The 24,090-nt window shown below is 30.1% G+C and overlaps 1 protein-coding gene across 1 annotated transcript in view; it reads left to right on the top strand.

Moving 5' to 3' along the window:
• Window positions 1-24,090, top strand: part of LOC107456282 (neutral ceramidase) — a 114,960-nt gene that overhangs the window by 72,729 nt on the left and 18,141 nt on the right. Inside the window, exons 3-9 of the mRNA XM_016074112.3 lie at window positions 4,986-5,162; window positions 9,343-9,470; window positions 11,730-11,807; window positions 13,471-13,591; window positions 17,368-17,490; window positions 19,253-19,339; window positions 21,450-21,554. Of these exons, the coding sequence (XP_015929598.2) occupies window positions 4,986-5,162; window positions 9,343-9,470; window positions 11,730-11,807; window positions 13,471-13,591; window positions 17,368-17,490; window positions 19,253-19,339; window positions 21,450-21,554 (819 nt within the window). The remainder of the gene's footprint in view (window positions 1-4,985; window positions 5,163-9,342; window positions 9,471-11,729; window positions 11,808-13,470; window positions 13,592-17,367; window positions 17,491-19,252; window positions 19,340-21,449; window positions 21,555-24,090) is intronic.

Here is a 24,090-nt window from a genome sequence, read left to right as displayed (position 1 = left end):
CTTCTTTATTTTTTTATTATTTCATATTTGATGCATAAATATTTAATTAAGAAGGAACAACAGAAAATAAGGCAAGGTATCGGTTTGTTAAATATTTGAAATTGACAATATGTATAAACAAATTTAATGAAGTATTTATTCGAATATAAATAAAATTTTTTCTTGTTTTTTCATAAAAGCTTATGAGCTTTCGTATTATTTTCTACCTTCATGAAAACATGAAATATTGTGAGGATTTTCAAATTAAAGATGTCAAACACAGCAATTATTTTTGATAAATACTGTGACTCACATTTGCGCAGCACCTTCTAAATAAAGAACGTTGACACTAATGTGTAAATATAATCAAAGCAGAAAATAATATAGTGAAAGAATACCCATGACAGACAATAAATCTCAACCTACAAATCAATAAGCAATTCGGTTCTTTTTTCGCTAATCATCAATAGAACTTCAACTTCTCCTGTGTTCTCGTTCTTTCTCCTTTTTTTTTTGTCGATATTCTTTTTCAGAACTTTGGCTATCGCCAGCTTCCGTTATTAGTTTGTCCAGCAGTTCGAGATAATCCGCTTTTACGCTTTAACAAGAAATCTTTTTGTTCTACGATGAATTTTTTTTCTTCCAGTGACATCGTCTGTCTTTTTTATTCCGTTTATATATATGAAGAATCGTGATTCGCTTGTTGCTCATTTTTCAAATATATTTTCGCTTCCACCGGGAGTTATTGCTTTATTTCCTCTTTTTGTTTTATTGCTCATCACATTATTTACGCCACATAAATAAAATGTGGAAATCATGAGTTTATTTCCAAACATTGTGGCGGGAATGAAGTTCTTACTGCGATTTGAAGTCTATTAATCATCTCATTCAAGGTAGCTACGATTCTGTGAAAATTTTAGTCTCTTTGTCACTGTTATTTAAATTATACCGAATCTAATAGGTTGTAGTTGGAACGCTCAAAATCAACATAAAAAATAATATTTCGTTTCGGTCACATGGGTCAAAATCCGGGTCAAATAACAATAAAAACACCGTCACTCAGGTGCCGTTACTTTTTACTGCAAAATCCGTTTTTACCGAAGCATTTTACGCAAACAAAAACCTCATAAACCGTAATTTTTACACTGATAATTACCTTAAAATCACTATATAAATAAATATTACTGCGAAAATTGCGATATAATGTTTTACGGTAAAATAGATTTCGCGGGTGATGCACCCAAAGAGTGCCGGTACTTTATACCGGAATTTGATACGGAATTTTTTGCAGTGTGGGGCAATGTTAAATTCTGTTAACGGTAGACATAATAATGAATTTAAAAATTTGGAATAATTTTTATTGCACTATTAAAATACAAAGTAAGTTGTGACTGAGAATTGAATTATTTTAAAGGCGTTATCAAGGCTTTACAATATTTAAATATTTTAAAAATACCAAAAGACAAAAGCATTTAGTTATTTCAAAGTCAAAAAAAATTTTTTTTGTACCATTTAATTTAGAAACTCCATCATATTTTATTGATAGACTTTCAAAATAAGACAGCATTCATATTTTAAGCACTGAAGCTTTAAATTGCATCTGAAAAATAATTCTACTGCGTCAATTCAGTGATCATATATTTTCGACATAATTCAGTATTTTTACTCAATCCCTGAGATGCAGTGAAATCCATTGATTTAACATCCATGAACTATTTTTGCTATCGTTTCTACATGCGATCTACCCTACTCAACTGTATAATTACCTCGATTGGTGGTGTCATTAAAAATATTGTTGCTTTAACACATTTTTATCCACCATTTTATCTATCTTCCACCATTTTCTACTTTCCAGTTACATTGCGTGACATCTGGAAAGTATATTTCCTAATCACTGGTTAAATAAAAAAATATTTATAAATTGTTTGTAATTTATTTATTTATTTATTTCTTAAATTATTATTATTTCATATTGACTATAATTTTTTTAAAAAAATTATTTTTATACAAAGTGTTGTGAATACAATAAAGATAGCAGTAAAGATATGAACAAAAATAATTTAAAAAATACATCTCTGGATAAATCGATCATCTTACAATCTCTTACAAAATTTTCATTACAAAATCTTATCCATTATTAGCGATTTATCAGAATAGGCTTTATTGAAAGTCAAGCCCATTATGCTAAGTCCATAAAAACATATTTTTAAATTTTTTTTATTATTATTAATTTTTTGAAATATTAAAACCCAAAGGGCATGACAAAGTTTTAGGAAACATATGAGGGATATGGATATTTACGCTAATGTGTTAGCAGTTAGGGAAGAATATCTGGATATAGTATTTGACATTTGCTACAATGAATTATTAGATAACTGTTTAATTGATTTGTTGAGTAAATTGAGTGAATAATTCGATATATTTATTCGGAAAAATATTGGATAATTAAATGTAAATTACGGATTAAATTAAATGGAAAAGCTAGAAATACTGTTATGCGTGTAATAGAATGACAGTCCTTATGTGTCTCAGCATTTTTGTTTCGAAAATTATTTTAAATATGCATGCTATCCTGTCAGTGTAGTGAATTTATTCATCGTCTGCAACAGTGTTTACCAAAGTGTGGTACGCATTCTACAGTGAAATATCTTACAACAAACGAAAATTTCAAAAACTTTTATTTTAAAACAGAGCTGGTCATGAAAATTTACGATTACGTATTTTTCTATTGACTATTTTTTGCAGAGTTAACAGTTAATAATTAGTGGTGTCAACAGCCAGTTGTGATTTTTAACTTACGTGCAATTTTTTTATCACAGCTAAAACAATATCATCCTTTTCACTGATGCAAATAAACATATTAACAAAACTTTGTACCAGAAAAGAAAAATTAACATACGTTTAGAAAGGTACATTCATTTTTTTATTAGTGGCACACAGCGTTACGAAAAATTTAGAAAGGGTACACAAAAATCATACGTTTGGGAAACGCTGGTCTACAATGACCTTCTTTAGGATTCAATTCTCGGAGCTTAAGCCTAGATGTCTAGTAGGACTTCACTTGCTCCACTATCATGTCCTAGTGTATACGAGCACATTTAAGGGTAAGCAAGCTGGATACGGAGGCTGGTTAATTACTTCCACCATCTCCCTCCAAACTAAATTATTTTAACGGAATGTGCGCATATGCCAGTATTGCCTTCTGGTATCGGACAGTCCCCAGTAGTTCATTGGTGTTGCTCTAGTATGACGTTAACCACCAAAATAACTCAAACAATATTTCTTTGCATACCAACAAAGTATAGTATGTAAAAAAAGTTTAACCTGAACTTATTCTACGACTTTCAATGAAAAGTGTTCTTTTCAATTATTCTCATCAAATTTACATTTTGTATTTAATTTCTAGGTCAATCAAACCACGTTTCAATTTCGGCGTATTTAATGCATCACGTTTACGTTATAGTCCCATCCGTAATCAGATGACTCAGCACCACCAACTCCAACCTCTTCCTGTTCCGAGGATTTGCAATAAATTTATCATACATCTTTTTTTATAGCATTTTTAATTTACGATTACGGCTTCAGTTATGATTTCAACCACGGAATAAAGCACATTACCGGCGATCGTAAACTGATTATCAATTCATGTCTTTGTTAATGAAATAATATTTAATTAGTGCAGTTCGTTTTTATCTATTAAAATGACCTTCGTAATGGGATAACATCACCGACTCGTGTTCTTGCTCCATCATAAGACGCACATTTATTGTTCCAGAATTGATGTTGAATAATCTGTAAATCACAAGACACATCAAGAATTGCCGAATGGCAGAAAATAGCCGCGATTCGCAACTGATGTTGCTTTATCACTGGAGGTCATTTAGGCACTGAATTTTTGAATTAATTTATTTTTTAAAACGTTCCAAATGAAAACGAAATATTTTCTTCTTGCACTGAATTTTAAATTACGATTTGATGGACATGAAATAAGGTAAATGTTGATTATAAAAAATTACGAGAGCCGATTTTCTGCTACAGAATTTGAAATATGAAAATTTTGAAATATACTGTTTCGCTGTTCATACACGGAATATTCAATTTAAGCTGACATTTAAGTATACCGAGAAATTAATTAATTACATTTTATGTTAATAGTTTTTCTTGTTCTTTTGAAGATATCTTGTCATCAGCTCACACGATTAAACCAGTTAAACTCGCGAAAATTGAGTTTTCAATTACTGTATTAATAAAAAACAGTACTGTGAAAATAAAGTTTCGTAAAGTGAAAATCATAAATCACTTTTGTAAAAATCACAAAAATTAAAAGGGAAAAAAATACATTGAAAAACTCACAAATTCTTAATCTTTTAATTTTTATGTGAAATTTTCTATTTTCTTTCATTCTATGTTGCCTCTTTATATATGCCCGAAAATTCTTTGTATTATGAATGCCATCATGTTTTTGAACAAACCAAGATTTCTGAATTTTCCCGTTTGAATGACGTGCAATTAGTTTAAGGATATTCTTCCAACCAATTTTCTTTCATAATTCCTGGAGATATCCAAAATGCGTGGCTTTTTTATGTTTTCATAGCTAGATAAATCTGTACCAAATACCAAGATTCCTATGGGAAACTATACATGTAAAGTGAGGTAAATTCCAACTTATATAATATAATATATATAATATAACATATAAACTATTCATTAATATTTTTTTCGTTCACTGGAGATGCTGGTTTTCAAAATCAGTTCATAACACATTCAGTAGAAAATGAAAAATTGAGAAATATTTAAGTTATTCATTTANATATATATATATATATATATATATATATTCACACTGGATATTTTTCAGTTTAATCTGATATTTGTGTATAAAGAATAATTAATTAATTACATTTTATGATTGTAGTTTTTCTCGTTTTTCTTTAAAATAAATTTTTTAAGTGATAGCATTTTGAAACACATATAATGCGACTTTTAATTATTTTATTTTATTCCAGGCTGTTAAGGCTCTTCAAAAAAAGTATGGAAACTTGTATACTGATAAAAATGTATGCATCAGCAGTACGCATACTCACTCGGGACCGGGAGGATTTTTTCAATACGCACTGTACATAATCACATCTCAAGGTTTCATCAGGCAGACGTATGATTGCATGATTGATGGAATTTTAAAGGTATGAAACTTATGATAGTGTCAATCTTTTTTCTATGGTATATTTTGCATTATTACCTAGAATTAAAAGTCGTTATGTCTGAATAGCAACTATAATCATTTGCGGAATGGGAAATTTGGTAGATATAAATTGTATGACACGTTTCTCATGTCAAATATATTGGTCTTCATCGATCGAGAGCTAAATATCAGCAAGCTATGTGTATAGCTTATTTGAAAATGTATTTTATTTTTTAATTTATAACCGTCGTTGAACAGCCGACTCAATTTTTGGGTTTACGGCCTTAGCCTTGTAATTTTGAACCTATCCAGAAGACAATGAAACTCCTGGATCAGTACCCACCGAGGTATGATTTGTTATGGGAACATGGAGGACTTTGTGACTCGACAGATTTAACGTGTATCAATCACCATTTACTACACGAGGAGTCTTCGGCCGGCGGGATCGGACTCACGACCTCTTGGAAATGGGCTCAATGTCCTACCAATCCGGTTATCCCGGGCCTTTGAAAATATATTGAAAAATTTAAATCATAGAATATTGGGTAGTGACAGCTCACAATATACATTTTTAGTATCCTAGCTAATTTTAATTAAAATCTACGCACATGAGTTATCCCAATCAAATATTTCAGAGTGAAAAAAAATTAGAAACGTGTTCCGAATTCTGCAACGAATGGATTAAAATTATCAAAAACCAGTTACATTTCGGGAGGAGTTGGAATGCATTTGCCTTTCTCAAGGAACACCACAATTATTATGAGTTTGAAAGTGCTTTTTTTCCCCTCAACTACTAATTTTCAATTCAACCAATCTACCTAGTTTTTTCAGTTCATTTTTAACGCGAATTTTAAAAAGCTATACTTTAAGGATAATTGTTATACCTTTCATTAAACTCGTGACTCTTTAAAATGAAAGCTCGCAGAATATTCACCACACTGTAAGATATTTCTGTAAAAATACAAAGGGAAAAAAACGAGAATCTCTGTAAAATTACGTAAATTCTTATTTATACGCAAGTAAACAGAATTACGGAAAATTCCAGCTTTTACATTCCAGCCTGCGCAAAGGAGTTTTCGGGTATTTCAATGAAATTTTATTTATTTCATTAGCAACAAGTTACTTATGCGTGCGGTGGTTAAAGTCTTTGCTTACCCGGCTTCGGCCATGGTTCAATTTCCCGTTCAGTTAGTTCTGTGTCTGATCAGGTTAATACGTTTCTGTATTTTCACAGAAACTTGCCGATGTAAATTTCATTATTTGTAATTATGCACAACTAAATGATTTCTATTAGTAAATTTTCAGGTGAAAAATTTCTTACATTGTATAATGAAATGGGTTTAGTTGGAATCGAAAACTTTCATCAGAAATGTCACCTTAGGCATAATTCCCACATATGTTTATAAGATGCGTGAGATATGACGTTATGACGAAGATTGTTCCGCTGCTACATTAAATATCGTATTAAATATTCGCAACAGAAAATAAGAAGTTTAGAATAAAATGGGCAATATTTCGGGCTGTTACGTAAGTTTTCAATAAGTATTCAAACGTGTCGTCACATTTTGTAAAATCAGATTTTTTAAATAAAAAGCAAACAAACGTTTAGAGTGGTGTTTTTCATTAAATAATTTACCTTTTTTCAAAGAGCTACAAACTTCTATTAAAAAAATTAAAAATTCGCACATTTATTGCCGATATTTTCTTAAGTTGTTATTCATTAATTATGCCGGAATCAATTTTTCGTATCATTTCGGAATAATGCTGAAGGTAGATATTTTTAGGTTGTGTTCGTGCTTCTCCATTTCTTTTAACAGCCAACTGGCATGCTAAATGACGTTTTGAACGCCACTAAAACACTTATCACCCAAATTAGCAAGTCTAGTATTTACATATTACGTTATTTACAATACAGCTTCGACCTTTTTAGCAATAATTTTTGCGAGTTTCATAAAGTCAATAAACAATGTGCTCTTGGAGAAAAAACTGTGTCCACTCAGCTTATGGAATTTTAAAAGAATAAAAACTAAAAATAACTAAAAAACTAGAAATGTGCAAGGCAATTCTTAGATAAACCTTTTGCATTAATCTTAAATGACACCGAGGACAAATTTTTTGTAGCTTTCATACAAGTACTTGATTCGGGCGTAGGGATTTCAAATAATTTTCGCTCTTAAAGGCTGCACATTTTTTTAAATGATATTATTAGTTTATTTTTATCGAAATATATAATTATAAAAACTTTATATTTAACAAGGGGTCGCATAAAGGCTGCGACAAACGTCTCGGGGAGTTAGTACACATCATTAGCATTAAAATTGAAGAGGAACCCATGCCCGAAAATGCCATCGTAAGCAAGTCGGGGCTCTTATCTATAATGAACTGTTCAAAAGAACACGAAGGAACAGTTCATAATAGTAAAGCACCCCTAGCTACGTATGATGATATTTCCTGCCGTGGGTTCATATACAATTTTAATCTTGATGATGTACCCAATTTCTCTAGAAGTTTGTAGCAATATTCCCGCGACCCTATGTCTTATATAACCTTATTAAACTTGTATACCTCTGCGAAATATAGATTTAAAATATCATTAAAAAGCTGTTGCTTGAAATGATAAACCGATTGCATTATTGAAATCAGTGGTACGAAAGTATTAGAGATCTTCTAGAAAATCTCATGCAGCAGAGAAAAAAAATTGTTTTCCAGTGTAATCTATTTGGAAATGAATCATTAAACATCTTTTCGAAGTAAACAAAACCTTAAGACTGTAACAGAGAGCTTCGCATAAGAATAGAGATATAATAATATGGTAATTGTACGTCTTACGGTTAAGCTCATTAGGTATAGTTAAGCTTACTTCGAAATTACTGAATGCTAAATATAGTCTTCACAATCGTTATGGTTACAGAAGAGCATAGGCTTTAAATCTTACTTTTTGAGAGATGGTAACGAAGCAAATTAAATTAAATTAGCCCTTAATTCCAATAGAATTCGAAAGCATATTTTTGAGAGAAGAGGTTCGTATTTGTTTTCTTTTTATAATTTTTTTTAATCTAAATTTATATACATAACTTTTCTTTATGTAATGCTGTCAGTGGGAAAATAGTTTTTCCAAATTTGACTCAGTGTCAAACAACAATTTCCTATACCTGACGATTTTGAATTAGTCATGGAAATGAATGATCGTCATAGTAACGGAAAATAACGAATGATTTACACACTGTTATTAAGTTAGAGATTCGGAGTGGAAAACAAAGAGATTGGGGTTCGATTCTGTAGAGAGTGAGGGAGAAAATGCTTTCTCTGGGGAATATTTAATTCATAGTTAGTACCAGTGTGAAAGTGAATAGTATGTTTGAAGTGTCTATTTCAAATCAATTTTTTTATGAAAAGTTACACGGGATATCAACTTTCATTTAGCACACCCTACACCACGGAGTCCTTTTTTTAAATTTTATAAAGTACCTTTAAAAGTTATTACGAAGAAACTTCGATTTATTATGAATAAATGTTCTTAGTCGTGGTGGCTCTGGGGATAGAGCAGTCGCCTTCCAATAAGGTAAACCGGGTTAGAATCCCAGCGATGGCTGGTTGATACAAATTCCGCACCTGGCTCGCACTGACCACAATGCTGACGTACAATATCCTCTGTGATAGAAGGTTCATGGATTAGAGTCCCCTTGATGTCAGGTTAAACATAAGTGGTTTTCGTGGTTTTCCCTCCATGTAACGCAAATATGGGTTAGTACCATCAAAAAGTCCACCACGAAAGGCAAATTTCACTCAATACTTTATCCAGAAGTTCCCTTGTTTTCTGGATAGGGCTCAAAAATACAAGGCTGCGGAATAGAACATTAGCAATCGTAAATCCGAAATCGGGTCGCCTGTTCAATGACGGCTATAAAGTAAAATAAATGTTCTAATTACAATAAAGTTATAACTGCGTAAACATGCATAAATTATAGCGCATTACATAAATTATAATGCATTACAACAGACGTATGATCGTTTCCGAGCACCTTTGAAGTGTTTCATTGTAGTGTTTAAATGATTGTAAAATTTTATCTAAGCTTTTTCATGTTGTTTTAACTTTATTGATACGCACTCCAAATAAAGAAGTTAACTCTTCCTTATTTGAATGTTTTAAGTATTTTCTTACTCTTGTGTTGTTGTTATAGAGTGTTGAAAATGCGCACAAAAACATGCAACCAGGATACATTTTTCACAATGAAGGACATCTTTACAATGCCAGTATTAACAGAAGTCCAACTTCCTATTTAAACAACCCAGAAGAAGAAAGAGCCATGTAAGACATATATTCACCTTTCTTACTACTAAGTTATTTTATTTGCCAGATTCTAACATGAATTTTCTTTTTTTTTTCTTTTTTTGATTTAACATGCAACTAAAATATAATAATAGTTAAGGTGTCCCGTTTCAAGTTAAACGATGTTGGGCGACAAACACTAATAAAACTGGTCCAGTTACATTCCGAGGTTTCTCTCATCGTATTCTGTACAATCTTTATCATCAATGTCAAAGATACAGAATAACGTTTCGGTTGACATCCTCTAGAACAATTCCTTTTCTCAATTTATGCATATTATACACAATGAAAGAGTCGGGAAAACAGTGGTATAATACCAATAAAAATATTACGATGCCGTCGACAATTCCATTCTTATTCAACAAGTATCTGGCAAAGTTGTTTGATTAGTTCGTTCTGCTGCAATAGCAGGTAATCAAGATTTAAGTACATTTGAACAGGGTATTTCAGTCGACGGAGGAGAGATGAAACATCCGAGGTAGCAATGAAATTGGGATTTTCGCGTACGACCAGTTCCATCATAAATGTACCATGACTGCACCTTGAACATAGATGTCCCGGTGAAACATTGAATATCCGACAAAACTGCAGCCAGAAAAAGTCCCTGAAAGAACAGGACCCATGACGAGTGACGAGATTTAACTTGAAAGACACGTGACTCTTCCTCAAATAGCCAAACATTTCAATACTGGGACATCGACAAGTGTCAGCCTTATATGGGTTTTCGAAGCCAATGAGCCACTCTTTTATCGCTTTTGACTTGATATCGCAAGACCTTATGCCACATGTGGACTGCTGGCGACTGGAAACTCGCATCCTGGTCTGACGAACCTCGTTCCCAACTGTATGAGACAGAGGGATGAATATGAATGTTTAGAGACCCTTTTGAATCCATGTACCCTGCTTTTCACTAAGGAACTCTTAAAGCTGCTAGAAACTTTGTTGTCATGATATAGGGCGCTTGCAGTTGGCATGATATGGGATCCCTGATGTGTCTAGACGAGACCGACGAGTTACAGATATTTAAGCATTCTGTCTGACCCCAATCATTCTCATTGTGAAATTCCATCAGGATAATGCGACATCCCACATACCAAAGAGTTCTAAGAATACTCTTCTGATTCTTGACACTTCCATTCGTATTTTTAACAAATCTCCAGGCATGAACATTATTGAGCATGTGCAATATGCTGTTCAGAAGATATCTCTAGCTCCACCACGAATTCTTATGGATTTATGGAATGCCTGCAGAATTCTCGGTGTGAATTGCTTCCAGAATACAGTCAAAAATTGGTCAATCAGGCACTTCCACGCGCTGGTGAGAGCACCATGTGGTATTGGGCAGAGGGGGGGGGGAGAGCTCCTCAGTGCATATGTAATCGCTATTTGATTAAAAAATTTATATATTTTGTGGAGCAATTTTGAAATATATTCCGATCGATTTATTGATTTCTGAGCATATTGATAAAGTCAGAATTGAGTTAAGTGTTTGAAGGTAAGGTTTAAACGAGGAAATAAAATATCCACTTTGACTAAAAATAGTTATTATTGACATAAGTTTCGTAAAAAAATTTGCTAACTCTGTGTTTAATTAAAGCTATTTATTAACTTCTATATCTTTTAATTATTTTATAATATTGAAATTTATCGTTAAGTTTTTATTGTTTAGGGTTCAACGATACTAGGAAAAATTTAAGACTTAGGCAAAATGTAACATTTATGTATCGTCTAAATCATTAAATTGCTTAAAAAAGTAGTCAAGCGTAGTGTTAAAGTTATTTATTTTATAAGCCATTTATCAACGTTAGATATAAATATGCTTTGTTACTTTATTTACTTACAATATATTTTTTTACGTCGAATAAAAAATGGTTTTTAATTTACAATCTAACCAAACCCGTTTTCAAGTCTGTAAAATTTTCACATTTTGGAAATAACGTTTAACGTGAGTTTGTAGGGAAATTTTGTCAAAGAATTCCCTTTTCAGAAATCTTTTACCAACCTTTCCGCTGTTAGATGATTGAGTAAAGTTTGATAAGGTTCTTTAATTTTCACCGATAATATTAAAATTCCCACATAGTTGATAAGCCACCATAAACTTGACCAAGTAGAAATTTCTCCTTCTATCATAATTCTCTCTTGTTAATAATCCTTTTAGTAGTTAAAATTTTTTTTTATTTTAATTGTATTCTATTTTTTAAAATGAATTATGATTTTTTTACAAAACTTGTTTTCTAGGTATGACTCAAACATTGATACAAAGATGACTCTTTTAAAATTCACAGACGTTAATCGAAAACCCATAGGCATGATCAAGTAAGAACTTTTATCTATCATTATATTCCATTTTTCCCAGTTTTGCTATCTGAATTAGTTTGACAAAAATTGTTATCTCTAATACAAATTAGTTGACCAAAACAATTCCAAATCAAATTACGGTATAAAGTGGTAAAGTAAATTATGGTATAAAATTACGACACTTTGGGTGCATCATCGGTCATTTTTACCGTAATATATTATACCGTAAATAGTACAGTAATATTTATTTAATTAGAGTGGCTCATTGGTTTTACGGTAATTGTTACTGTAAAAATTACGGTTTATCAGATTTTTTGTTCATTAACATGTTCAGGTAAACTTGGATTTGACGATGAAATCCATTTCACCATTCCTTTACCTACCGTAAGTACCTGCACCTTTTTACCGGAATTTGATTCAGAATTATTTACAGTGTTGAACAGTTTAGATTTTTTTGCTAGGTCTAAACATCGAACTTTTTCGCATGATATTTTTTCACAACAGAATTAGGATTTTCCGCTTTAAACTAGCTGAACTGCAGGTTTTCTTCGATTTTCCAAAAATAATATTTTAATTGCATCCAGTATCTTCTGAAATTTTAAGTTTCTTTCTTTCCATGTGACATAAGAGCCACACATTTTCTTTCAGCTAATCGATAGCTATGATGTTGCAAAAGTTTGCCCACAACAACAGCCTCTCCTGGAGTTATCGTTCTTTTTTACCATCTAAGTTTAGAAACCATATATTCCGTTTAAACGAATAGTAGGCATGCTGTTGCAGAAATATGTCAACCAAATTAGGATAAAGTATTTTTAATTTATAGTTGAACTAGTATCTTACAATTAATGTTACGAAATTGTTCAATTTATTTGTACCAAATGATGGCGATGATACTTTAAAAGAATAACGTAAATGTCTTGCAATGATAATGTGAAGGTCTGATTGCAGCCGATCAATTTTTCCTTTTTGCAGGGACAGGAAATCAGTTTATTTAGTCTATCCGTCATTCAGGTTTACTTATTATATTCAAATTAAGACATATGAAAAAAGAAAAACTAGTCAAATTTTCATTTTGTGACGTAGCTAAGTTAACTGTTAACCGATTATAAAACTGAAACGTAAATAAATTCCTCGTAAAAGCCACTTCGTTGATCTGAATGTAAACAAAGCATGTTTTTTATTAATAATTCCAGGAAAAATATGATTTTTAGCATTTAAATAATATTTTTCATAACTAATTTATGTTCTTAAAAATATTATATAAAAATATTTTCTTAAATTTTCTTAATACAATTTCGTTAAAAATTCATTTTTAAAATAATAATATTTAGTTAAAATTTCGAGTTTTTATAATAATATAGTACACTATTTACCGGAAAAACCATGCTAAATTTTATTATTAAATTTATTAAAAGTTTTAACATTTAAATTTGACAAATTTACGATTTATAAGAATTTTAAATTTAATTTTGCTGTTTTTATTGACGATATAATAAATACGAGCTTTAAAATGATTGAACTAACTCTTTATTTTTAATAAGGCAATTGAAGAAATAAAATGGCATTTCTTTAACATGAGATTTAATGTCGATCAGGTGATTCTTGATCAAGATTAAAGAGGAAATAATTGGTGCATTAATTGACAGATAATTGATTCGATTTTTGATCTTTTATTTTGCAGCTGGTTCGCCGTTCATTGTACCAGTATGAACAACACAAATGATTTGATTAGTAGTGACAATAAGGGTTATGCATCTTTGCTTTTTGAGAAGAAAATGAATCAAAACGCTCTTCTTGGAAAAGTAAGTGGGACACATAAATTTTAAGAATCATAAAAAAACTTCTTATCAAAATAATAGTTCTGTTTCATTTGACCTTCACTGTTTTGTTAAGTGAATAAGATTATATAAATCTGAGAGATTTTGATTTACCATCATTGAAGCAGTTCTAATTCATTAAAGCGATTTCAAAACTGGTTTTAAAAAATATTTAAACATAGAATGTACGGCATCAAGCAGGTTCTGGATGTTCTAATTCATTTAGGCGATTTTAAAACTTTTAATAAAAAATTATTTCAACATAGAGTGTACGGTATCAGGCTGGTTCTGAATGTTCTTAATGTTCTAATTCATTAAGGCGATTTTAAAACTTTTAATAAAAAATTATTTGAACATAGAGTGTGCGGTATCAAGCTGGTTCTGAATGTTCTAATTCATTAAGGCGATTTTAAAACTTTTTATAAAAAATTATTTAAACATAGAGTGTACGGTATCAAGCTGGATGTTCTTAATGTTCGAATTCATTAAGGCGATTTTAAAACTTTTTATAAAAAATTATTTAAACATAGAGTGTACGGTATCAAGCTGGTTCTGAATGTTCTAATTCATTAAGGCGATTTTAAAAATTTTAATAAAAAATTATTTGAACATAGAGTGTACGGTATCAAGCTGGTTCTGGGTGACAAATCAAGTTCTGGGTGACAAATAAGTAATGTTTTATGGAGTAAGCCAGCAAAATTCATTTCCATTTGAGCGGGAAAAAGAATTTATTTATTTAAGAATTTATTTATTTATTTATTATTTGATTTATTTATAATCAATATTTCAGTCGCTAATACTATCTAGAGTGCTCAAATTTCAACTATAGATTTCTGCCTGATAACAAAGCAAATTACCATTGATTTTTAAATCATGCAAAAAAATGTTATTAACAATCTAAATTTTGACTCCTCTAGATCAAATTTAAACTAACAAATGCAAGGCTAAAATGAAATAAATAATAAAATACTTACATTTTAAATTCTGTGCTTCTCAACTGACTTAAAACAATACAATTTTATTTTTGTTAGAACTAAAATAAAAAACATAGAGTATATCAAATTACCTTCCATTTCTTTTCAAATTGATTGCCAGTATTTGTCTTAAGTGAATATGAAAAAGGAATGTCTTAAGTGAATAGGAAAAATAATTTTTCCTTTTTAGGTCTCAAACTCTTATTAATTTAATAGTTTTGTCATTGGAGATAAATTCTTGTCCAAGAAATTATCCAAAGTATTAATTAAAATAACTTTTTATTATTGATGAATCAGGAAAATAAAGGAAGCGACTTGTTTATAATTTTTTTAAACTTTGTTTTTAAATTTTACTTGAGAAAGAAGTAAAGCGACAGCTTAAAATGTGAAAGAGATATAGGATAAGTTCCTTTGGAAAATTACCATTTTACCTGGAAATTTGACAAAGAACTGTCATTTTTTGTAAAAATAATCAATTTATAAAATAAGATTAAATGTTTGGGAGTGAAAAGCATTCTCGAATTATCTAGAAAATCGACTTTTCTAAGTTTTGGTCTAACATTGCTTAAAATTTAACTGATTTAAGTGGCAGTCTCATAGTCATTGCCATCTGTAAACGTCTTGCTGTATACCATAGCATGGCTTGATAATCCCACGAATGTTTTTTAAGATACTGTACTAACTTTTAATAGAAATTCAAAAGAAGAAGACTAATTTAATAATACTTCTCAAGTACCAAAATTTGAAATAAAAATCCAGGGTAAATAACCGAAAAAAGTATAATCCAGGTAATCCATAATTCTGTCAACTGGAGTTACTCTACCCAGTTTAAAACTTATAGTAAAAACCCGCGTACCAATATACGGATTAAGAAGAAAATAATTTTAAGGCTTGTGGAAGGGCTTATATAGTTGATTTATGTTCTTTAAATGTATTTTCATAATTTTCTCTCGTAGTAAACATCCAGAATGATTTGTGTGTAAAACTACCAAAATGAATTTGAGAGCAGTAGAATTTTTTTAAAAATACTCTTAATGTTTTTAGAAATTCTGCTTGTATGTACTAGACTTAGGTTAAATTTTTGCATCAGTTTTGAAAAGTTTTATTAAAATTAATTGGCAGAAATAACGGCAAAAAAAGAAAACATGCAGTATTTTTGTTATTTGAACCAGGCTATTTGAAAAAATCTTGAGAAATCTTTAAAAAAAAAGGTGGAGTTTTGGAAGCAACATCTGCCAGAAAAATGCTGTTTCATATAACTTCTCTGGAAAAGCGAACTCTGTAAAAATTCCTTCTTGATGTGAAAGTCATAATAACTATTATCGCCACAAATGTTTTTCCGAGAAACTCCTTTCAGAAAATCTTCTGATTGTAAGTTCAGATATCTTTTATCAAATTTAAAGGGTTTTCTCCATTTCTATCATATATATTCATAAGAATTAGTATAGTCATGAGTAAGTTATGAGTAAAAGTAACTCCAGTTGACGATACAATACTACCACCAAATTGAAGAAAATGGCTATAAAGCAAATCGAAGCAACCGCTTTAGAAATAATTGTCATGAACGAGTCCAAGTTTTAATAACTCCTAGCTTAGTAAGTCTCGACTTCTTTAAAATTCATTTACAAAACATGAATTTTGAAAATAGCTGTTTTTTCTGAACAAATAAACCAAACACCTTTTTCATCTTCTCGCATTGGAAGAATTTTTTTAGTTAATCATCATCAAAAAGACCTTAGTTCTTTAGTTAATCATCACCCTAAATACTGAACTCTATTGTTTTCCCACTTCAGGCCACACTAAAAGAAGACCATATGTCATAAAAAAAGACCATAGGTCCTTGTGTAGATACTCGTATCATCTTAAAGGTTTTGCTCACCAAATTTCAAGCCTTCATTTCGTTATGGAACAGTACTTATGTCTTTATAATATAATATTATGTCTTTATATTATTATTACGTCTTAATGTATAATGGAGAATGAACCAAAATCGACTACTAATAAGCACGTCATTGAAAAAAGTTTTGAGAGTAAAACCAAAGCTTACTTGCACAACATTTGGTATTTACATCAAAACTGCATAACCTGTAAATGAGGGCAATTTTCAAAGCGTTTAATTCTTTTGAATCTTTTGTAATCTAACTTTTCAGTATATAAAACTCGAAATAGGAATCAAAGTTTTTTTTTATCTATTGGCTTTAATGAATATATTGATTTATAGACTGCATGATTCGAAATTTAAATTGCTTCAAAATTTGTATGTCATAACACTTTTAATTGCTTTGATTCGAAACCATATATTATAATATTATTCGAAGTTTTGAAAATTAAATAAGTATTTTTTTAAAAATCTGAACCAGTCAACTTTTAATAATGATCCTTTAAATATTTTTTGGAGTAATAAAAGTATAATTTTTTCAAAAATGACCATTTGTTTGGTACGTTATCACATTTTTGGTTGTTGATATTTTAGATCTGTTATTTTGTTATTTTATTTTCAATTTCCAATTATTTTCACTAAAATTAAAAAAAATGTGAATTACTAGTTAATGACGTATTCTCAACACTAATAATTATTAAAAATATATATACATATGCAACGTTATTTACTGTCATTCTTAATACTTCATTTATAAATTAGAATGTTCAATCGTCACGTGTTCTTGCTGTTAAATAAGCTATGCATGAAAAAATACCCCTTTAACTGTCATAACTAGATAAAATAATAACTGATTTCTTTTTAAAGATAATTCATAAAATATTTCATCTTCGATATTACATTTCTAGGGTCCATTTGTAGCGGCATTTGCTCAAGCAAACGAGGGTGATGTTTCGCCAAATACGAATGGTCCTAAATGTATAGATACAGGATTGCCATGTGATCAGGACACCAGCACATGCAATGGCGAAGTAAAACACTTTTACATATGTCTTAAAATACTCAATAACTTGTAAAATACTATAATTAATGATTTAAAAACCATGAAAAATAATATTAGATTAAAAATAAATAAATGCACTGCTTAAAAAATGTCTTTATACTAATTTTAAATTTGAGGATTCAGATAAATAAAATTAATTATATGCATTTTCAGTAAAAAAAATATATATAAATAGTATTCTTAAAATGCTAGACATTGGTTTAGAGCCAACTAGTTTTGAGCAAAGCTTTTTTTCAAATTAGCAGAATTAAAATNAATGTTGCTCGCCTCCGTGACTTTGGTTCACAGGTGCTCACTTGGTAACGCGAAATGAGTAACACCTCTGGTATCTTCTAAGGCGAAACGAATAAAGTTCAGTGCCTGCCATTCGAAAAAAAACTTAGAAACACTATAGACTCGTTGAATATATTCCTTGTATCAGCTCGTGCACACAATTTTTTGATTAAGAAGGAATACTACTTTGTTCAAGACGCGTTTTTTTTTTTAAGTGAATACACATGCTTATATCGTTATTAACCATTGTCACTTTTAATCATTCCAAATACGGATCAACCAAATGAGGAGAGGAACTCAATAACTTATTTCTAGCTTTAATATCAGCAATTTCGAAATCATATTTTTCTATTTGTCGGTGGGACTTGGGCCAGATAGGCCTTGGTCTCTTTATCTTGAAATGATGCTATAAGGTGGAATGCATAATGTTATACAATATAGTTTTGCTTATGTAAAAAAACAAAAAAAGTTTAACTTATTTAACATAGATCAAAATTCCAGTACTAACTAACTTAGAAGAACTGATTTAACTTAGATCAAAACACCAGAAATGTTGTATGTTAGTAAATCATTCGATTCATCGCTATAGTATAGCGATATTTATATAAGAGGTGCTTTTAAAATTAGTAGTGGTATTAAAAAAAGGAAAAAAAAAAGATTTTAACTTCCTACGCTCATTTTTGCTGATGCAAATATTCATGAATAAAAAAAGAACATTTCTAAAAGTTTCAAGTATTATATTTCAAATTGGGTCAACAATTTAGCCTTCCAAAACATTTGCTACTAAAACAAAGATTTATTACATAGAATTAGTATATAAGTGTTTGCCTATTTTTGTTATATACAAAATAATTTAATTTTAGTGAATACTTCTTGATTTGGGTGTCCTCTGTAGCCTTAAGTTCAGTAAATTAATATTAAAAATACTAAATATAATGGGAAGTATTCTACCTTAGGCAAATGTCCGGTAATAAAATATAACTAGACTCCAAAAATTTTACGTCTAGACCAAATTACCCCTAGGAAGAGATTAAGAGCGCAAATCCTATCTTAGACAGTCGAAGATTATTTATGATTGAAAAAAAGGATGATGGAGTATTAAGGCAGAATAATAATTTTTCTTGCAAATAGTTTGATGGAATAAATTTGCATTATTAAATAAAATAAGAATATTATTTAATAAATTTGATAAAGCTGGCCTGTAAAAATACATAAAACCTGCTTTAAATGTGATGCCCTTTTTGTTCTTATAAATTAGTTTCGTTTAAAGTCGCTTGATCCTGGTTAATATGTTTGAAAGCTCACAAATCATACCTTACTGACAAAAACTGAATAAAATACTATAACCTGTTTTAAATATAATTTTCCTATCATTACAGGTGAATTATCAATAAATATTTTTAAAATTTTCTTTTTAAAGAGTTTCTAAATTTCGAGTAATGAATTACCTTTTTCAGAATGAGAAATGTATAGCGTTCGGTCCTGGTAAAGACATGTTTGAAAGCACAGAAATCATAGGACAAAAGCAATACGAAAAAGCTTTGGTAAGTGATGTTTTCCACAAAACATTTTAAAAGGTGATGTTGTTTAATGGTCTAGTGAAAATAAACTTTTAGTTCACAATTTCTGGAAATTTATGCGTATTAATAAAAATTTTATAATTAACATTTTTCACATTGCTGTGCGACATTTTACGTACAAAAAGTGGGGATTCTTTTTAGATTCTATTTTGTTCAAAAGCAAGTAGTGCACACTTTTTTAGTGTTTCATGATTTTTCTCCTCACTTTCGTGCAAAAATTTAACAGAAGATTTGTAAAGTTAAATGAATGCAATGCAAACAAATTGCTAAGTCCGATTTTTAATATTTTTTGAAAATAGCATTAATTCAGAGACATTTAAGACGCAGAATTTTCTCATTGGTTAACCGTAACCCATTGTTTTAAAATAAACTATCAATGATTCAGTTTCGTCAAATATTTTAAAGATAACATCCGTGATGCTTACTGGCTTGTAGCTCTAATTAAACAAGTTGTTTGTTGTACATTCCAGAATGCGTAATTATTTTTTATTTTGTTACGTCAGATTATATGGTTGATCAACTTGATCGTGGTAGCATAGGTGGACTACGTCTCCAAATTATTATTCCAATCTGATCTGAGATTATCTGAAATTTCGTGTTTATTTTGTTTAATGTATTAGTTATGCTTTTAATACGTGTTACTATGAAATTAAATAATTTGAAATCAGTTGTAATTTAAATTAAAAAACAGTTTTGTACTGAAAAGCAAAATTAATATAGAAATGCTACTACGTTGAGGATAAACATAACAAACGCCATAATTATTTAAGCCAATGAATATTAATTTTGGAAATATTTACTAATTGAAGTCAAATAAAAAGCTATGTACTAAGAAGCAAAGTCCAGATATATGATGCTAATTCGTTAAAGAGAGCTTAAAAAAATGCACAAACCACTATTAATATCAATAATACTTAATTAATTTTGATAATAGGTACTAGTAACAATAGTAACTAGTAAAATATAAAAAAATCAGCTATGTACTAAAAAATGAAATTAATTGAGAAAATGTACTTATTTGTTATGAGAAACAGTAAAAAGTCGCCATACTATTATTGCCACCCAATAATGCATTAATTTAGCAGTTTGCCCTATACTGTTATGGTAATTGGTGTGATTTTAATGGGTACCAAATATGCTCTTATATAGGTACTAAGTATTTTATGAGTAAATTTGGTGTCTATCATAGCTGCACCAGTACTGTACAATATATGATACATACTGAGGAAATAGGTTTTTTTATGGTCCTTCGAAGATATGAATACAGATGGAAGTTTTTTGATTGTGGTAAATTTCAAATGTCACAAGCAACAGTATTATGCCAGATGATACTGAATACAGTTAATCTTTATTTTGATGGGATATACTACTAAATACTATTTTGCATAATCTAATAACGTAAGGCCATCAGGACGAGCAACAAATAATAAATAAATAAAACATTGGAATTAATTTAGCTTTTTTCTGTCAGTATTTATCCTACAAATTTGTGCATGATTTTGTAGTATTGTTCAGTCCTGATTTACTGATTTTTTTCATACCGTACGAAGAATAGGTATTCAGCTATTAATTTATATTTATTTAAATTTCGCGTGTGATTTATTGATCTGTAACTAAATTGATACAAGAAAGGCTTGAAAGCTGTCAGTTATATGGATAATTTTATAATTTCATATTATGTTTAATTTAATGACTTCATATATGTGTAACTTTATCGTTTTGAAAACAGTGATTAATGATTTGATAACTTTTAAATATTTCGATATCAATTTATAGCAATTCAGTTAATCTATTAATTTTAATACAAGCAAGTAAATACATAAATTAAATCTTGTGTTACCCTAACAGAGTCATTTCTTTTCACTTTAAAATATCAAGATCATGAACTTTTTATTTTCTTATATCAAATCAATTCGTGTAAATAATACCTCAATTTTTAAAAATCGATATAAATTTACGACCCCTGTTGTGTAAAACTTTTTACTCCATTTTTGACAAGAATTACTACAGAGTACTCGAAATATTTACACTGTTTTTATTTATTTATATTAAAGCAACATTTAAATGATTACAGGAATTGTTTGAATCGGCGGTTACTCCGATTTCTGGACCTGTTGGATACACTCATCAATTCATCGATATGTCTCAAACAACAGTCAGATTAAATGAAACAACAAACGTAAGTAAAAAATTATACGAAACTTTTCTATTTCTCTGCTTTTCGAAAATGCCAATGCTCAATTGGATGACACCTGACTTGCTCATTGAAAATAAAGAAGAAATTATAATCCTTGAAACTTACGAAATCACGTACGTTGAAGCACGTTTTTTTCCCCTTTAATGAAGTCAATGAAAAATATTTAGTTTTTAGTTGTTTCAGTTCCGTTTTTAACCTTTTTAATGAAATTAATGAAGAACTTACCGTCATGAATACTTATTGTAACGAATACAGATTTGCAGAAGGGTCAGCGTGGAGTTACAAAGCGAAGAATTCGTGATGGTGAACCAACTGGCCAGCATAACGAAATAAAGTTTACGATTATATGTAATTTCAAAAATAGTCAGTAAGTAATTAATATATTAACACGCTATACAAACTATCGTGATGCAAAATTGCATTATCAAATATTAGTTCTTGGATGATTTTGAACGCCGTTCTCTATTATGATGAAATCAAAATACTTTTTGTCTGTATCATATGTAAACTACAAAGTGTGTCATTTTTTATATAACCCGTGATGAGCAGCCGACCTTAATCTAAGTTTACTACTAAGTTTTTAAGTTTGAGTCAATATTCAACTCTGTAACCTTGTAGTTTTGATCCCGATACAGAAGACAAGGACACTCCCTTTTTTTATATAACCCGAGATGAGCAGCCAACCTTATTTTAAGTTAACGACTAAGTTTCTAAGTTTAAGTCTATGTTCAACTCTGTAATCTTGTAGTTTTGATCCCAATACAGAAGACAAGGAAACTCCCCTTTTTATATAACCCGAGATGAGCAGCCGACCTAATTCTAAGTTTACGACTAATTTTCTAAGTTTAAATCAATGTTCAACTCAGTAACCTTGTAGTTTTGATCCCAACCCAGAAGACAAGGAAACTCCCTTTTTTATATACCCCGAGATGAGCTGCCGACCTAATTCTAAGTTTACGACTAAGTTTCTAAGTTTAAGTCTATGTTCAACTCTGTTAGCTTTGATCCCAACCCAGAAGACAAGGAAACTCCCTTTTTTATGTAACCCGAGATGAGCAGCCGACCTTATTCAAAGTTTACGACAAAGTTTCTAAAATTAAGTCAATGTTCAACTCTGTAATCTTGTAGTTTTGATCCCAACCCAGAAGACAATGAAACTCCTGGATCAAGTATTGGGACAGATTAGCCTTCGTGGATGACTTCTTAAAATTACTAACATGGGTTTGCGTTACATAAGGGAAAACATCACGAAAAGTATCCCGATGGCTAAGTGATCGCAACCCATGATGTCTACCACTGATGATATTTTACGTCGGCATTGTGGTTGAAGCGAACCGGAAGCAGACATCATATCAAGCAGCCACCGCTAGGATTCGAACCTGGGTCATCTCATTTTGAGACGAACCCTCTATCCCATGTGCTACCGCGGCTTTAAATGTGTCGCTTGAAGCTTTGTACTACTCCTAGCATTGAAATAAAAATATTTATATTAAATGCTTGATATAAATTAATTCTAGAACTGTTCAAAATAATTTTGCACGATATTAAAATAAAGTAAATTTTCCTTTATATCTAGCCTTATTTAATGCACTATACTGTAATGAATTCTATCTTCAACAGTTTGAGAGTCAAAAATCAAAATACTTCAAAAATAAAGTTCAATAATATATATTTTTTCTGAGAGAAATAGCTTTTAAAAGAGAGAATATGTTTTCGTGTCTGTTTCGCTAACTTAAAATATCATCTGCAGAAAATAATTAGTTCAATTAAGGTCAAATCCTCAAATCAATTAGACAGCACATAAGTTCGGGAAAATCCGATTGCTAGATCAAAAGTTTTAATTAGTTTTTTGCGCTACTTACTGTACTATAATAAAAATAATTGATAATTATATACTCATTAAAACAAGGAATTACTATCACTTTTACAGCTCAACAATTCAGGAAGGTCATATTTCATAACAAACATTTGATGCTCCTCACATACAATCCAGAAAGCAATAAACCTATAAAAAGCTCCAATTCGTGAAGCAACAGGTAGTCACTTTCTCCCCTTTGTCACTTTTACTTTTTCTCCCAACCTTGGCAGAAGAAACCTTAGCAGTGAAAAAAACATTCTTTATCGACGGAAATTCGACCCATTTAGCACTTCGTTCTAGAATATTGAATGATCCTTTACAGAGAAGATTCTCCATTGTGCGGGTCAAGGTTAAACGAAATGTAAAAATGGATTTTTTCGAAATTCAAGGTAAATGGAATAAACCGTTTATTTTTTCCTCGAATACGTGTCTATATGCGCATTACTCTGCATTTACGCAAAACAAATTTGAAGTAAAAATGCTATTGAGTTCGGGACCTTTAAGAATATCTAACAAAAACATCGTTAGAATTAAATGTAAGTTAGTTTCCCTTTTACATATATTTCATTTTGCAGGCATATGATACATATATATGTATATTTTTTCATTATATATATATATATATATATATATATTTTATAATTTTTCCACGCTTTAACC

This window comes from Parasteatoda tepidariorum, chromosome 4, assembly GCF_043381705.1.
Source record: "Parasteatoda tepidariorum isolate YZ-2023 chromosome 4, CAS_Ptep_4.0, whole genome shotgun sequence".
Classification (NCBI taxonomy): domain Eukaryota; kingdom Metazoa; phylum Arthropoda; class Arachnida; order Araneae; family Theridiidae; genus Parasteatoda; species Parasteatoda tepidariorum.
The sequence above is the reverse complement of the archived record's forward strand: the minus strand, read 5'-3'. Positions and strand labels throughout refer to the sequence as shown.